Genomic DNA, 16,088 nt, shown 5'->3' on the forward strand with positions numbered 1-16,088 from the left:
CTCACGCCCACCAATATCAGAAACCTCCTCTTGTCAAGGAGACTGTAGGAACTGCAGCAGGGCGGGGGCCGGGACCTGATATGGTGAGGAGTTGGGACATTGGTGACTGGGAGGGTTTCTGTTGTTACAGTGGGATTGGAGAAGCCTGGGAAGCAGCAGGGCAGGAGGGATGTGACTCCTAGTCTTCTCTGTTGCGTGTCCAGGGGCACCCAGCCCTAGAGAAGCTGCGCCGGGGTTACTACCAGTGGCTGATGGACACACAGCAAGAGGAGCGAGCAGGCGAACTTCAGGAGAGCCAAGGGGATGGGCTAGCAGCCATAAGCCTCTACCTCAAAGCTGGGCTCCCTGCCAAAGCTGCTCGGCTGGTGCTGACCCGAGAGGAGCTGCTGGCCACCACAGAGCTGGTAGAGCACATCACTGCAGCCCTTATCAAGAGCGAACTGTATGAAAGGGTATGGCTGGCTTCCTATTCCTGTCCCTTACCCCCAGGGCTCAGTGCCCCTTTCCTACCCAGAGGAGTCTTGGAGCGCATAGCCCTCCCTGACTGGTGGCTGACTCGCCTCCTTTGGGGACTGATACTTGATTTTTGTGGAGTAAGGGTATCTTTGTAGTAATATGGGATGTGTTAACAGGCAGGTGATCTCTTTGAGAAGATTCGAAATCCACAGCGGGCCCTGGAGTGCTACTGTAAAGGCAACGCGTTCATGAAAGGTACTAGCCACCCACAGCCCATCCCTCACTGTTGTGGACTGCGGCCCAAACAGTCCCCCACACCTGTTGTGTGCCTCTGCTCAGGCTGACTGGCTTCAGTGCTCCTCTGTCCCTCCACTTCTCACCTGTATTCCACGCCTCATTTCTCTATCTCACTTTTCCTGAAGTCTGAGCTGAGTGCCCTCTCTGTCTCTGGCAGCGGTGGAGCTGGCTCGATTGGCATTCCCAGTGGAGGTGGTGAGACTAGAGGAGGCGTGGGGGGACCACTTGGTGCAGCAGAAGCAGCTTGATGCGGCCATTAATCACTACATTGAAGCCAGGTGTGGTGGTCCGGGGGTGCAAAGGACATTTGGGCATGAGATGAGAGGTGATGGGGAAAGTAAGGGTGCCAGGGCCTTAACTAAAATAAGAGAGATCTCAAAATGTAGGTTGGAGTATGCTTGAGGTTTTCCTTTACCTCCATCTGTTTTCCTCTTTCCTCATACATATTTACACCTTTCCCAACTATGCCAGGTGCTCCATTAAGGCAATTGAGGCTGCCCTGGGTGCCCGCCAGTGGAAGAAGGCAATTTATATATTAGATCTACAGGACCAGAACACTGCGTCCAAATACTATCCTCGTGTGGCCCAACACTATGCGTCTCTGCAGGAGTATGAGGTGAGGGAGAGCCCCTTTCTGCAGCCGGAAGCAATGCAGTACAGGATGATGATGAGGGAACCCAGAACAAGAAGTGTTCCAAATCCTTCTTTCTGGGACCCAACAGTGTCACCACCCTGAATGGGAAGAAAGAGGTTTACTTCCCCCATTTCATTCTAACATAACATAGACCCCTCTCCCAGACGTATAAAGCAAGTCTCTAGCTCTCTTCCTGTGCAAGCATGAGTGATGCTTCATGGATAACTCCAACATTAGCAGGTGCAAACTAGTATATACAGGATGGATAAACATCAAGGTCCTACTGTATAGCACAGGGAACTACATTCAATATCCTGTGATAAACCATAATGGAAAAGAATATGAAAAAGAATATATATATACACGTATAACTGAATCACTTTGCTGTACAGCAGAAATTAACACAACATTGTAAATCAACCATACTTCAATAAAATTTTTATTTATTTATTTATTTATTTATTTATTTATTTATTTATTTATGGCTGTGTTGGGTCTTCGTTTCTGTGCGAGGGCTTTCTCCAGTTGTGGCAAGCGGGGGCCACTCTTCATCGTGGTGCGCGGGCCTCTCACTATCGCGGCCTCTCTTGTTGCCGAGCACAGGCTCCAGACGCGCAGGCTCAGTAGTTGTGGCTCACGGGCCTAGTTGCTCCGCAGCATGTGGGATCCTCCCAGACCAGGGCTCGAACCCGTGTCCCCTGCATTAGCAGGCAGATTCTAAACCACTGCGCCACCAGGGAAGCCCTAAAATTTTTTTTAAAAATTAAAATTAAAAAAAAAAGAATAGGGACTTCCCTGGTGGTGCAGTGGTTAAGAATCCACCTGCCAATGCAGGGGACGCAGGTTCGATCCCTGGTCTGGGAAGATCCCACATGTCGCGGAGCAGCTAAGCCCGTGCGCTACAACTACTGAGCCTGCACTCTAGAGCCCACGAGCCACAACTACTGAAGCCCCCGCACCTAGAGCCCGTGCTCTGCAACAAAAGAAGCCACCGCAGTGAGAAGCCCGCGTGCAGCAATGAAGACCTAACGCAGCCAAAAATAAATTAATTAATTAAAAAACAAAGAATAACTCCAACATAGTTACAGTATAGAATTGCCTTGCATTGCAGAAACGTGAGGCCCTCTTAAACTCCCACTGTACTGTCCTCATACTGTTTCAGGCTGGTCTTTTTTCAAAACAGTAGAAAGTCTGAAACACCTGTAGTCATCTTGTCTTCTCTGTGACTATAGGATAATGGTATCCCAGGCTCTGCTCCATCCCAAATGAGGTTTGTTCTTTCCTCCTACAGGCTGCTTTCACTCTGATGCTCTGACCTTTTGCCTCTGCCTATCTCAACCACAGATTGCTGAGGAGCTCTACACTAAGGGAGACCGGACGAAAGATGCCATAGACATGTACACCCAGGCTGGCCGCTGGGAGCAAGCCCACAAGGTAGGGAATGGGCGGAGTTCATGAGAAGAGAATTCCACCTTTGTGGTTATGTTGCCACTTTCCTTAGTCTCTGATCTCCCCACTTCGCCAGGTTCCCTGAAAGCTGAGGAAGAGTACCAAAATACAGTCTGGGTAACTTTGATCCCTAGCCATAGGGAAAGGCAAGGATGAAGAGAGGCTCTTGTTCCCAAACCTGCGATTCTGAAGACAGCAGATGGGCTTGGGGGCTAGGGAATCTGAAATACCTCTGCTGAAGCTCTAGCCACACTGGTAACCGTTCTCGCTCCTGCTCCCAGAGCCCAGTGGGTACAGTAGGAGTAAGGTAGTGGGAACAGGTGCCCCCCGCACAGGGTGTCTCTGGCCCTCCTGCCTTAGCAGAATGTAGTTCTTACTCTGCTCATTATGGACTTGGGATTCCCTGAACTGACTAGGAGAGTGACGCTAACCAAACACCTGTGGTTGTTGGGAAGGTTCAGAGTTCCTGAGAAAACAGGCTCCCTTGAAGCCCCACTTCCTTGTCCGCTCTACATTTCCCTCTGCTTCCCTTGGGAATTGGTGCCTGAGGCTACCCTGGCTCTGTGTGTCCGCACAGCTGGCGATGAAGTGCATGAGACCAGAAGATGTGTCGGTGCTGTACATCACCCAGGCTCAGGAGATGGAGAAGCAGGGCAAGTACCGAGAGGCTGAAAGGTGAGCCGTGGCCCCAGGGGAGGTGTAGCAGGGGATGGGGCTTCAGGGCTAGAGGGAGGGATGGGGTCTGCAGATACGTGCCCTCTGCCCAGAAGGCAGTGACAGAATCCCTTAGGAACGACTCTAGCAGCAGGAATCTGGGTCTAGGAGGCCGCAGGTGTATCTCCTATCCCCAGGCTATATGTGACAGTGGAAGAGCCTGATCTTGCCATCACCATGTTCAAAAAGCACAAGTTGTATGATGATATGGTCCGCCTAGTAGGGAAGCACCACCCAGATCTCCTCAGCGACACACACCTACATCTGGGCAAGGTGAGCCCTTCTCCTGCCCCTGCCCATCTCTCCCCCAAACAGGCTCCATCTCCCCCTCTCTCCATCCTGATCCACGTCTCCCCAGGAGCTGGAGGCTGAAGGCCGACTACAGGAGGCTGAATATCACTACCTCGAGGCCCGGGAGTGGAAGGCAACAGTGAATATGTACCGGTCCAGTGGGCTTTGGGAAGAGGCCTATCGGGTAAGGAGTTCTCACCCTTCCTGGGTAAGGATGTACAGGGTTCGTCCGTCCCTCTGTCCCACTCTCAAGTAACTGTCTAATTCTAAACTGGTCATGGGTGTCTTTGAGAAAAGTCCACACCTACGCACAAAATTTCACATACAATTTTAATGGTTTGTGAACGACCTGAAATCCATCCTGGGACCCTAATCAGGTTAATAGACCCTGAAACTGAGCCCTCTTCCTACTGTTCTAGGCGAGGCACCTGATCCTTTTCCAAGCTGAGGTCAGGTCAGAGAGGAGAAGGGAGCAGCCATGTACCCCTGTATTGGAGGATTGCCAAGTGGCTTTGCTTTTCAGGTGGCCAAGGCTCACGGAGGAGCTAATGCCCACAAACACGTGGCCTATCTGTGGGCAAAGAGCCTGGGAGGTGAGGCTGCAGTTAGACTGCTCAATAAGCTGGGACTCCTGGAAGCTGCTATTGACCATGCTGCTGACAACTGGTGAGGCCCCAAGCCTTCTCTCTGCTGGCCCCATTCCAGACAGAGCCGCTATATAGAGACAGGAAATTGATGTATAACTGAAAAGCATTTCTGGAGGCTGAAGCAAGAGTGAAGCAGTGTGGTAAGGAGAGATCCTTGGAAGAACCTGATAGAGAGGCAAGAATGAATTAGTAACTCTGCTCCTGTTCCCCAGGAGGCTCAGAATGGTGTTTAATCTTCGGCTGTTCTAAGGAGAAAGGTGGAAAGAGAACAGCTTTTAAAGCTGAAATGCACTAAGCCAGTAACTTACTTCTGAGTAACGGAAGTGTGATTCTATTAAATGCAAAATGAGCTTTTCTTTCTTTTTTTAAATTAAGTTAAATTAAATTATTAATGTTTTGAAGTGTAGTTGATTTATAATATTAGTTTCAGGTGTCCAACATGATGATTCGATATTTTTATAAATTATACTCCATTTAAAGTTATTATAAAATATTGGCTATATTCCCTGTGCTGTATAGTGTATTCTTGTAGCTTATTTACTTTATACATAGTAGTCTGTACCTCTTAATCTCCTAGCCCTGTCTTGACCTTCCCCCCTTTCCTCTCCCCACTGGTAACCACTAGTTTGTTCTCTATATCTGTGAGTCTGTTTCTGGTTTGTTATATTCATTTGTTTTGTTTTTTTAGATTTCACATATAAGTGACAACATACAGTATTTGTCTTTCTCTGTCTGACTTATTTCACTAAGCATAATACCCTCCAGGTCCATCCGTGTTGTTGGAAATGGCAAAATTTCATTTTTTTTTATGGCTGAGTAGTATTCCATTGTATACATGTACCACATCTTCCTTATTCATTTATCTGTTGATGGACACTTAGGTTGCTTCCACATCTTGGCTGTTGTAAATAGTGCTGCTATGAACACTGGGGTGCATGTATCTTTTCTAATTAGTGTTTTTGTTTTCTTCAGATATATACCCAGGAGTGGAATTGTTGGATCATATGGTAGTTCTGTTTTTTAGGTTTTTGAGGAACCTCCATACTCTTTTCCCTATTGGCTGCACCAAATTACATTCCCACCAGCAGTGCACAAGGGTTCCATTTTCTCCACATCCTCACCCACATTTGCTATTTGTAGACCTTTTTTGATGATAGCCATTCTTACAGGTGCGAGTTGTTATCTCATTGTGGTTTTGACTTGCATTTCTCTGATGATTAGATGATTAGAGCATCTTTTCATGTTGACCATCTGTGTATCCTCTTTTGAAAAACGTCTATTCAGGTCTTCTGCCCAAAGTGAGCTTTTCTTAAGTAAATGTTAAGAACACCAGTAGTAATCCTGCATCGAGTCAGATTGCTGCGGGTAGTTTTACTTGTTTTGGGAAGATTATTTTTCTGCTAGTGTAGATGTGGCTCAGGAGGAGGTGGTCAGAGCACCAGGAGTCCTTCCTCCCTGTCAGTGCTGTGCTCTCTGTGCTTCTCTATCATGTCATATTGTCTTTCTTAATCTGTGCCTTTTCCTCCCCTCAATCCTTGCCCTCTGTTTTTCTTTTCCTCTTATAAAAGGAAGTATAGAGTAGGCTAACCTTATCTGCGCCTTCCATTTCAGCTCCTTTGAATTTGCTTTTGAACTCTCTCGGCTGGCCCTCAAGCACAAAACTCCTGAGATTCATCTCAGATACGCTATGTACCTGGAGGATGAGGTATGGATGCGATTCTTCTCCATTGCTTTTGACTCTGACCGCAGAGCCCTCCTTCCCATCCCCTAGCCCACTGCTGCCAGGCATTCAAACCTCTTGTCTCACGGCTGCCTGTGATGCCAATCTCTGTCTCATCATGTATGGCTGCCTTTCTCTCCCTCTAGGGAAAATTTGAAGAGGCTGAAGCTGAATTCATCAGGGCTGGTAAACCCAAGGAAGCAGTCCTCATGTGAGTTACCCCATAAATTCCTTAGTCCTGTCCTCCCAGACTCAGCCCCAGGATCTTTCATTGTCATCTTCACCTTCATCTAAACCTAGTACCAATAAATCTTATACCCCCTCAGTGACATGGCTTGTTGCCTCTCATCGTGGAGGCCTCATTCCTATACTCAGCCTCCTCTCTGTCCTCATCTGGGAGCAGGTTTGTCCATAACCAGGATTGGGAGGCAGCTCAGCGTGTGGCCGAGGCCCACGACCCTGACAGCGTCACTGAGGTGCTCATGGGGCAGGCCCGGGGCGCCTTGGAGGAGAAGGACTTCCAGAAAGCAGAAGGGCTGCTGCTTCGGGCCCAGAGACCGGGCCTGGCCCTCAATTACTATAAGGTGGGCCGGCGGATTCAGGGCCGTGAGGGGAGGGTGAGAGGATGTGAGAGCCCACAGAGCACTACACTGAGCCCTGGTACTGAGAATGATACAGGAGGTTAACACTGGGGAGGGGGAAGGAGACAAAGAGGAAGGGGAAGAGAAGTCCAAGGACCTAGGGATCAGTGGGCCATAGCACCTGAGTGGCACTGGAAAGCTGTCACGCCTGCCGCTAACCGTCCTGCTACCTGGCAATCTGAGCAGGAGGCTGGACTGTGGAGCGACGCCCTGCGGATCTGCAAGGACTACATGCCTGGCCAGCTGGAGGCTCTGCAGGAAGAGTATGAGCGGGAAGCTACCAAGAAGGGGGCCAGGTATGAAGCCAGGGGACCCGGAAGTGTCGGCAGGGCTGGGGATGGGTGGTCAGAAGGTGTGCACAGAATTGGCCACGCCGCCCCTCCCCGTTCCTGGTCACAAGCGCGCTCGTCCGCACAGGGGCATGGAAGGACTGGTGGAACAGGCTCGACAGTGGGAGCAGGCTGGAGAATACAGCCGTGCAGTCGACTGTTACCTCAAAGCGCGGGATGCAGGGAGCAGCAGGCTGGAGGAGAAGTGCTGGATGAAGGTGAGGCTGCCACACCTGCCTGGCCCTGCGCTTCCCGGCCTCCATTCACGTCCAGCGTTCCTTCTCAGACAGTCACCTGTTTCCTCCTGTGTCTTTTTGTTTTCAATCAGGTAGCAGGTATCTACCGAGTGCTTGCTAGATGCTAGATCCAGAACCTATGAAGGCTATAAAAAGGGATATAACACAGAACCCGGAGAGCCAGAAATTGGGGGAAGGTAGACTCACATGTGGCTCAATTAGTTAATATTGCAACTTAGTGAAGATTGAAGTGTGTGATTCAAGTAGAGTTGAGAGAAGGGTGAGATCTCTGTGGGCTGGGGTAGGGGAACCCTTGTGAGGGAGGAGGTAGGCCTGGGGTCAGAGCTGGAAGGGCAAATCCAGACCCTGGAGCTGGGCCAGATGGAGGCCATGAAAAAAGTAGAGGCCCCTCCTCTACCCAGCAGCTCCTGAAAAGAAGCCTCTAGCAGATTAAGCCAAGCTAATTTGTTTCATCAATTCTAAGATAGATTCTTGGTGTCTTTGAGATGGGGATACATGTATATTTTAATGATGTGCCTTAGATGCAGGGAAATACGGTATTAGGAGTTATGAAGGGGTGAGATTGCTCAGCCCCTGAATAAAATGTTGGTGTGCTGATGCCCCTGCAGAACTTCCCTTAGGTTTGTGAGGCCTTGTAATTGAATAGCCCCTAGAGGTTGGAGGGGAAGGAAGTAGAAAGGACTGAGGATTGGTTAAGAGTTTAGCAGGTTTTAATCAAGTATGAAGCATCTTCTGTATCTTACTCTGGGGCATTGTTTACTCGGGTCTGTTCACGACTATACCTTCTTCAGATTAGTCAGAGGGTGGCTTCCTGGATGGGAGCACTTTAAGCCTTGATGGGTTTGGCAGGTAAAGAAAGAGAGGCAAGGGACTTCCCCGGCGGTCCAATGGTTAAGACTTTGCCTTCCAATGCAGGAGGCGTGGGTTCGATCCCTGGTCGGGGAACTAAGATCCCACATGCGTGGGGTGTGGCCAAAAACTTTAAAAAAAAAAGAAAGAAAGAAAGAGAGGCAAGAATAGGTGGGGGAAGACCAGGAGGATTAGCATAGACTATAGCTGAACTGGACCATGTGGAAATTAAAATCTGGTGAGGATGTCAGCATCACAGCGCAAACAGAGTGAACTCATGGAACACTTGGGTTTGTAGAATTACTGAGTTTTAGGGTTAGAAGAGGTCTCCAAGGTCATCTAGACCAACACTGTCCAGTAGAAATATAATGCAGGTCACAAAGGTTTAAGTCATACATGTAATTTTAAACTTTCTAGTAGCCCCACATTCAAATAAGTATAAAGAAACAGGTGGAAATAATTATATTCTATTTAACCCAATATATCAAAACTATTATTTCAACATGCAATCAATATAAAAATTTATCAAAAATTTGCCATGCTGCCCCTCATTCTATTCATGTAGAATGAATATTCTACATTCCTTTTTTCACACTAAAATCTTTGAAACATTTAAGGTTACAGCACATCGCAGTTGGGACTGGCCACATGTGACTAGTGGCTGCTGTTCTGGACAGTACAAATCTAGACTGACCGTCACTCTTTTTTTTTTTTTTAAAGATTCTATACTTTATTTTTTATTTATTTATTTTTGGCTGCATTGAGTCTTCATTGCTGTGCGCGGGCTTTCTCTAGTTGCGGCGAGTGGGGGCTACTCTTTGTTGCGGTGCGTGGGCTTCTCACTGCAGTGGCTTCTCTTGTTGGAGCATGGCCTCTAGGCACGCAGGCTTCAGTAGTTGTGGCTCGCGGGCTCAGTAGTTGTGGCTCGCAGGCTCTAGAGTACAGGCTCAGTAGTTGTGGCGCACGGGCTTAGTTGCTCCGTGGCACGTGGGATCTTCCCGGACCAGGGCTCGAACCCTTGTCCCCTGCATTGGCAGGCGGATTCTTAACCACTGTGCCACCAGGGAAGCCCTGACCATCACTCTTATGGGTGAAGAAACTGAAGCTCAGAAAAGCCTAAAACAAATAGTTGCAGAATGCCCTGGGCTCCGATTTTAGGGGTTCTTTCTCTATACCATGCTACCAAGATTCTGTTTGTGACAAAGAACTTGAGAAACCAGTTTGTCAAAGGTGACAGGACCAAATGCAGTGATCTCAGACAGCGATGAGTGTCTGAAAGAGGATGAGTTGAGAGGAACAGATAGGTCCTCTATTTAAAGGCTCTGATGGACCATGAGGCAGGATTTGCCCAAGAGGGCGGAAAGTGAGGGAGAGTGCAAGAAAGTTGACAACTGGAGGGAAAAAAACAGAGCAGGTCGAGGACCCCCCAGCAATATTTGTCTCTCCTACCCATTTCTATCTTCTGTTCAACCACTCAGGCAGCTGAACTCTCCATCAAGTTTCTACCTCCCCAACGCAGTCTGGAAGTAGTTCGGGCTGTGGGACCCCAGCTGATTGGAATTGGAAAGCACAGTGCAGTAAGTAGCGTGCTGGGACTGAATAGAAATAGATTGCACAGAGATGGGTGGAAAGGTGACACCTGCACTCAGGAAGCTGTATGAGGTGGGTCTCCTGGCAGGCATGGCGTGCATTTCTGTTTCCCCAGAGTTCCCAGAGAGTTCCCGGAGGGGAGACTGGGGAGGGAGGGGAAAGATGATCTCCAGTCTCTGACTTTCCACTGTGCAGGCTGCAGAGCTCTATCTGAACCTGGACCTAGTCAAGGAAGCGATCGATGCTTTCCTTGAGGGTGAGGAATGGAACAAGGCCAAGCGTGTGGCTAAGGAGTTAGATCCCCGGTAAGCTCATGACCCCTTCTCACTAGAAATTCTCTTTTACTTCCTTTTGTAAAGATTGGGAGAAAGTTCTCATGGGAGGGGTGTGCATCCCAGGACCATGAAGTGCAAGATCTCTGCACATCTTCACAGGTATGAAGACTATGTGGACCAGCATTATAAAGAGTTCCTCAAGAACCAGGGCAAAGTGGACTCGGTGAGATTGGCAGAGTCAGCAGGAGGCAAGCTCAAGAGATTCTCTCTCTCCTTCTCCTCGTGTAACTCTGTCTTTTCCACTGACCCGTAGCTGGTGGGTGTGGATGTGGCGGCTGCTTTGGACCTGTATGTGGAGCAGGGCCAGTGGGACAAGTGTGTTGAAACAGCTACCAAGCAGGTACTGCTCTCTTCATCCCACTCCCAGCTCTTCTGTGCATTTTTCTGACTCCCCACCTGTCCCAGAGCTGTCTCTCTTACTTCCTCCAAAGCCCAAACCCCAAAGATCCCTGATCAGCATCAGAGAGCTCAGTCTTCACACTCTGACAGTGGGGTCAGAGGCCTAGCTGGGCCTGGCTTGCATATGCCCTTGGCCGCCTAAACAAATCCACGGCCTCAAGTCACCACCCCACCCTCACTGCCTGGTCTTACTGACCCCAACCTCCCCTTGCTTTTCCTGCACCCCTGGAACAGAACTACAAGATTCTGCACAAGTACGTGGCTTTGTATGCGACTCACCTGATCCGAGAGGGCGGCTATGCCCAGGCGCTGGCCCTGTATGTGCAGCACGGAGCCCCTGCTAACCCACAGGTATCAGCCTGCTCCTTGGGGTGAACGTTTCCGCAAGGAAATTCTTACCTTCTCCTCAAGGACCACTCACGCTCTCAGGGTCTGTCTTCTCAAAGGATTCTTTCATTAGAGAGCATCGTCCCCAGAGACCCCACCCAGCCTCTTCAGAAACGTACAGCCTCTCTAGAGGATTTACCCTTTGAAGGAACACCAAACAACCTCCCCATGCTCTTAGCTAGCACGCAGGGAACAGTCTTGCAGAGATGAACCGCACACACCTCTAGGGCCTTACTGACTTCCTCCGGAGAGCGAGCCCCGCTCTCCTACCTGAGCATCGCAGCTCTGCGGACACCGTCACCCCGGTAACAGTGTGGCTGCACTTTCACTGCGGACACTGTCACCCCGGTAACAGTGTGACTGCACTTTCACTGCAGACACTGTCACCCGGTAACAGTGTGACTGCACTTTCACAGCCACACATTTGCCCACACCCACAGGGCGCCAGATAGGAAGAAATCGCTTTTTCTTGCCCTTCTTCTTCCTCTTCTCTTAAAATAACGCTTTCTCCAGCAGCGTCCCATAGCTCCCCCGCGCGCACGCACGTTTACAGCCCGTTTTCCTCTTTGGCCCCACTTCCCCTGGCCTTCTCTTCTAGTTGTGCTCTTCTCACTCAGCTCTCCTTCCCCCTCCCCCTCCCCCTCCCCCTCCAGAACTTCAACATCTACAGAAGGATCTTCACTGACATGGTGAGCTCCCCTGGGACCAACAGTGCCGAGGCCTATCACAACTGGGCTGACCTTCGGGACGTCCTCTTCAACCTGGTGAGGAAGTCGGGTGGACAGCAGAGCACAAAGGCTATTCCGCCTGTCCATGTCCGCGTCTTTTCTTTCACGCACATAAACCTTCACCCTCGGACTCTACCTTCCTCTGTCCAGGTGGCCGTCAGTTGACCACTCTGGCCCTGGCACTCCTCTGACCCCTGACCCAGGCTGTGCACTCTCCCTGCTCTAGTGTGAAAACTTGGTGAAGTCCAGTGAGGCAAACTCTCCAGCCCATGAGGAGTTCGAGACCATGCTGCTGATTGCCCATTACTATGCCACTCGCTCTGCGGCCCAGAGCATCAAACAGCTGGTGAGACAGACGGGGGAGGAGCCCTCAGTCTTACAGACGTATCATCAAATGTATGAAGTTGAATGAATTCAAGATCTGGACAGTCTCAAGCTTGGCTCACTGCTCTCCTAGTTTCTCTTTACCCTTGCTGAGATGGTTTTCTTTGTATTCCTCTGACCTTCTTAGGGCTCTGTGCCCACAAAGCTCCAGCCTCATTACGCTCAAACATTCAAATTCCATGATTTCTGCATTGACCTCTTATAATATATACATACCTTTGGCTTATTCATGGTAGTATATTGTATATTTATTTCCTGGAGTTGGACAATAGAATTCTAGAGGTGGGAGGAAATTTAGAAATAACCTAGGTCCAGTTCTCGTGTGCAGATGAAAAAAAAACTAAGACCCAGAACTGCATGACCCAGAGCAATTTAATATTGATTGTTGGTCTTCTGGTTCTATGGCTGCCTTAGTTATAAGATCATTGGTCTGGCAGCTCAGTCACATAGTGCCAGGATCATAATGCTTTGACTTTAATCCATAGGAAACTGTGGCTGCCAGGCTTTCTGTTTCACTCTTACGTCACACCCAGCTACTACCTGCAGACAAGGCCTTCTATGAAGCAGGCATTGCTGCCAAGGTGAGCAATGGGGCCAAGCAAGGGCGGGGCCCAGGAGAGAAGGAAATCAAAAGTTGGAAAGTAGGAAATCCCAGCTGCTCAGGTGGAGCAGAGCTGAGTGTGGGGCTGACGTTATGGAGGAGATCATTTTCCTGTATCTTCCTGGGTTCTCCCCCCTGCATCCTGGAGAAACACAGCCACGCCCAGCTGCTCACTCCCACTTGCACCTTTTCTCTGGTGCAGGCAGTTGGCTGGGAGAACATGGCCTTCATCTTCCTCAACCGCTTTTTGGATCTGACAGATGTGAGTAGGGCAGTTGTGCCCAGAGGTTGGGAGGTTTTGCCTGTCACAAGCTGTGCCTATTTCATGGCTGCCCACTCTGCCGCAGGCAATCGAAGAAGGGACTCTGGATGCCCTTGACCACTCTGACTTTCAGGATACAGACATTCCCTTTGAGGTGCCACTCCCAGCCAAGCAGCACGTCCCGGTAAGGGCACAGGATTGGAGAGCAGGAGGCCTCACGAGTGTGAGTGCACCGGAAAGGGAGGACACTTTAGGATGGTCCTCCCAACACTTTGTAATGGCATCAGTCAGCAACGTCTGTGGAAGGGCCTCAGCCCTCACTGTTCATTCAGTGAAAGTAGAAGCAGAGGAAAAAGCTAAGGCTGTGACTGTGACCACCAATCCGAGGAGGATCATTTGTGGGTGAAAGGTGGTACACAGGATGACGGCTCAGCAAACCCTCTACCCATCACCTTCTACTTGCCCTGCCCTGCGTGAAGCTGCTCTGTCCTTCCCAGGAGGCTCAGAGAGAAGAAGTTCGAGACTGGGTGCTCACAATCTCAATGGACCAGCGGTTGGAGCAGGTTCTGCCTCGGGATGAGCGTGGTGCCTACGAGGCTTCCCTGGTGGCGGCCAGCACTGGAGTTCGGGCACTGCCCTGCCTCATTACAGGTACAGAACCCTACAGCACCCCATATTCTGTGGTGGGTGGAAAGGAGGGAAAAACAGCAGGATCAAGAAACTGTTTTACTGTGATTCAGTAAAGGATGCAGAAGACAAGAACATCCTACTTTCTACCCCTAAATTGCTCTTCATTCTTCCCCCTCAATCCATCGCAATCTCCAGTTCATCTTTTTTTCTCCCCCCACCCCTCCAGGATACCCCATTCTGAGGAACAAAATTGAATTTAAGCGGCCAGGGAAGGCAGCTAACAAGGACAACTGGAATAAGTTCCTTATGGCCATCAAGGTTAGAGAGGAAGGCTTGAGAGATGGGGGTAGGGAGAACAGCGCTGAAGAACCCACCAGCAACTGTGCCGGGTGGGGGAGGTGCTGTCAAGAGGGCAGGTGCAGGCCTGAACCCTGCTCCCCACACTGAGATGGAGCAAGTTTTTTTTGTATCAGGGATGTTTTTCCCAGCGCTGCTGAGTTCCTCTCGTGCCCTCTGTTTCCTCACAGACCTCCCACAGCCCTGTGTGCCAAGACGTGCTGAAGTTCATCAGTCAGTGGTGCGGGGGACTGCCCAGCACCAGCTTCTCCTTTCAGTAACTGGTAGGGTTAGTAGGTTCCATCCCTCATTAAAGTCTTGTAAGTAACTGAGACCACTGTATTCTTTGATCAAGTTCACCCCCAACACTAGCCCAGCGCCCCTTTCCCCCAAAAGGAATCATAATCAAGTAGAAGTTCTTTTATTACAACTGTTATTATATAAACATATCCTAGGTGTCAGTGGAAGATCCTTGTGGACTGAGCCTCCAGATCAGCACCTGCTTGACAGAAGGAAGAGCCTGCGTCAGAGGGCAAGCAGCATAGCAAAGGCCCAACCCAGTTCTAAGAGTGGTCCCTGCCACCGCCCTTCCCCAGGCCACAATCCTCCTGGCCCATTACCTGTCCCTAAACCCAACTTTTCTGTGATATCCGGATTTCTCGAGTTTGATCCAGTAGCTGCTCATTTTCCTGCCTCTTACATTTAGGAAGTTCAAGCTCTGTCAGTTCCTCCAGCTACAGAAGAGGGTGGGGTTAGTACTCCAGCCCTGTATATAATTCAGCATCTTTTCAACACAATTTGTGTTGAATGAACCCTTCCTGTGCATCTTCCTTACCTGCTCCTGTAGCCCTTCCTTCCTACAGGGCCCAACCCCACGTAGGGTGAGCGCAGCCACACAGCAGTAACCAGATAGAGCAGCCTCAGCTGCAGACATGAGCAAAGAAGGGATCCAGAGAGCCAAGGCTGTATCCTAAAAGGTGAAGGAAGGGCGGGAGGCCAGAGGAAGCAGGGCAGGAGTGGCAAGTAGGGGCGATTAAAGGGCAGGACCAAGGCTTTGTGGACCGCCAAAAGGCTGGGAAGAGAATGGACTCACATAGATTCTTGTGGGGTCAAAGGGGCAGTCGGTGTGTCCAGACCCCTGGTCCAGTGGTAACAAAGGATCCAGCAGTCCTGGATGGCAGTCAGCAATAAGACGGCGGCCGCCGTTGGCCACAGTGAATGACACAGCAAGGAGGAGGCCCAGGGAGCAGGCAGCAGACAAGAGAAGGTTCACCAGAGCTAGTGCCAGCAGGGCCCAGTGCTGACAGGGGCAGAAGGTCAGGGTGAGCAGCCTGGGGGTGGCTGCCTCTCCCACTGACACCTCGGCGACTCCATCTGAGGCTCCTCCTCCCACTAGAGATGAAGCTGAGTCAGCCCCCATTTCCCTGACGCCGGGCCTCCTCATTAAAGCTCCAGAAATCCCCTCACCAGTCGTGGGCGAAGAAGGTTCCTGGATGCCAAAAGGGCCACAAGTCCCACGGAAACGCTCTGGAAGAAACAAAACCTGAGGCCCGCGCCGCTCTCCGGCGCCAACCGCCCGCCCCACGGCCCGGCCCCGCTCACCAGCAGCCCGGAGCCCACGGAGATGACATTGGCGGTGGTGTACTCCGAGGTGACGGCGCCGCGGGGATTGGCCACGTGCCGCAGGACGGTGCCGTGCAGCACGGCCCCCAGCAGCAGGTTCACGTGGCCCACCAGGATCAGCGCCAGGCCCACGTGCATGAGCCGCCGGGGCCCCCGGGCCGCGTCTGCAAAGCACGGGGGGAGGGGCAGGCCTGAGCGGGAGAGGAGGCGGCGGAGGCGGCGGAGGCGGCGGAGGCCCCTAGCTGCCGCCCCGAGTCGGCCACGGGGCGTAGGGCGGGTCCAGGGTGGGCGCTCAGGGGAGAACGCGACCGGAGGGGCCAGAAATTACCGAAAACGCAGAGGCGGCAGCGGCACCTCATCTGTTCCTCAGCGCTCGCCGCGGGGCAGCTCTACCTGCCCTGGCCCCGCCCTCGCTCCCCGGCCAGTTCCGCTCTCCCTGCGCACCTGCAGCCCAACCTCCGCGCCCCCTGGCGGGGGAGGCAGGCGCGCGCGCCCACACACGCCCACACACACACACACAGACACACAC

General features: G+C 51.1%; 2 protein-coding genes across 4 annotated transcripts in view; one reads left to right on the forward strand and one right to left on the reverse strand.

Annotated features, from left to right (window-relative positions):
* Positions 1–14,264, forward strand: part of IFT172 (intraflagellar transport 172) — a 41,469-nt gene extending 27,205 nt beyond the window's left edge. The window contains exons 22-48 of the mRNA XM_059893359.1: positions 204–452; positions 633–711; positions 911–1,031; positions 1,225–1,369; positions 2,732–2,821; positions 3,414–3,511; positions 3,688–3,823; positions 3,909–4,025; positions 4,365–4,507; positions 6,100–6,193; positions 6,355–6,419; positions 6,612–6,792; positions 7,036–7,145; positions 7,267–7,396; positions 9,763–9,861; positions 10,070–10,179; positions 10,309–10,372; positions 10,463–10,549; positions 10,843–10,959; positions 11,649–11,759; positions 11,950–12,069; positions 12,593–12,688; positions 12,911–12,970; positions 13,056–13,154; positions 13,468–13,621; positions 13,827–13,918; positions 14,128–14,264. Coding sequence (XP_059749342.1) covers positions 204–452; positions 633–711; positions 911–1,031; positions 1,225–1,369; positions 2,732–2,821; positions 3,414–3,511; positions 3,688–3,823; positions 3,909–4,025; positions 4,365–4,507; positions 6,100–6,193; positions 6,355–6,419; positions 6,612–6,792; positions 7,036–7,145; positions 7,267–7,396; positions 9,763–9,861; positions 10,070–10,179; positions 10,309–10,372; positions 10,463–10,549; positions 10,843–10,959; positions 11,649–11,759; positions 11,950–12,069; positions 12,593–12,688; positions 12,911–12,970; positions 13,056–13,154; positions 13,468–13,621; positions 13,827–13,918; positions 14,128–14,217 — 3,057 coding nt within the window. The 3' untranslated portion in view covers positions 14,218–14,264. The remainder of the gene's footprint in view (positions 1–203; positions 453–632; positions 712–910; positions 1,032–1,224; positions 1,370–2,731; positions 2,822–3,413; positions 3,512–3,687; positions 3,824–3,908; positions 4,026–4,364; positions 4,508–6,099; positions 6,194–6,354; positions 6,420–6,611; positions 6,793–7,035; positions 7,146–7,266; positions 7,397–9,762; positions 9,862–10,069; positions 10,180–10,308; positions 10,373–10,462; positions 10,550–10,842; positions 10,960–11,648; positions 11,760–11,949; positions 12,070–12,592; positions 12,689–12,910; positions 12,971–13,055; positions 13,155–13,467; positions 13,622–13,826; positions 13,919–14,127) is intronic.
* Positions 14,265–14,341: 77 nt separating this feature from the next.
* On the reverse strand, positions 14,342–16,076 carry KRTCAP3 (keratinocyte associated protein 3). Of its 3 annotated transcripts, XM_059893364.1 has the most exons (7): positions 15,888–16,070; positions 15,539–15,723; positions 15,404–15,463; positions 15,030–15,236; positions 14,772–14,906; positions 14,557–14,670; positions 14,342–14,435 (listed from the first exon to the last, which is right to left on the reverse strand). In XM_059893364.1, the coding sequence occupies exons 1-6, from the start codon at positions 15,916–15,918 to the stop codon at positions 14,563–14,565; spliced, it is 726 nt and encodes a 241-aa protein (XP_059749347.1). In that variant the 5' UTR covers positions 15,919–16,070; the 3' UTR covers positions 14,342–14,435; positions 14,557–14,562. The 3 variants fall into 3 exon arrangements, with proteins under 3 accessions (XP_059749347.1, XP_059749346.1, XP_059749345.1); XM_059893363.1 differs by having other exon boundaries at positions 14,342–14,438; positions 15,404–15,723; positions 15,888–16,076; XM_059893362.1 differs by having other exon boundaries at positions 15,404–15,723; positions 15,888–16,074.
* Positions 16,077–16,088: the final 12 nt, after the last annotated feature.

This window comes from Balaenoptera ricei, chromosome 13 (genome assembly GCF_028023285.1).
Source record: "Balaenoptera ricei isolate mBalRic1 chromosome 13, mBalRic1.hap2, whole genome shotgun sequence".
NCBI classification, from domain to species: Eukaryota; Metazoa; Chordata; class Mammalia; order Artiodactyla; family Balaenopteridae; genus Balaenoptera; species Balaenoptera ricei.

What these genes read in the sequence shown, in the direction of transcription:
- KRTCAP3 (XM_059893363.1), bottom strand. Translation starts at nt 15,918, where the DNA reads ATGAGGTGCCGCTGCCGCCTCTGCGTTTTCG. An exon ending in ACCTTCTTCGCCCACGACTG is followed by an intron (nt 15,237 to 15,403) that starts GTGAGGGGATTT and finishes TGCCCCTGTCAG; the next exon opens with CACTGGGCCCTGCTGGCACT. An exon ending in AGGAAGGGCTACAGGAGCAG is followed by an intron (nt 14,671 to 14,771) that starts GTAAGGAAGATG and finishes CCTCTTCTGTAG; the next exon opens with CTGGAGGAACTGACAGAGCT.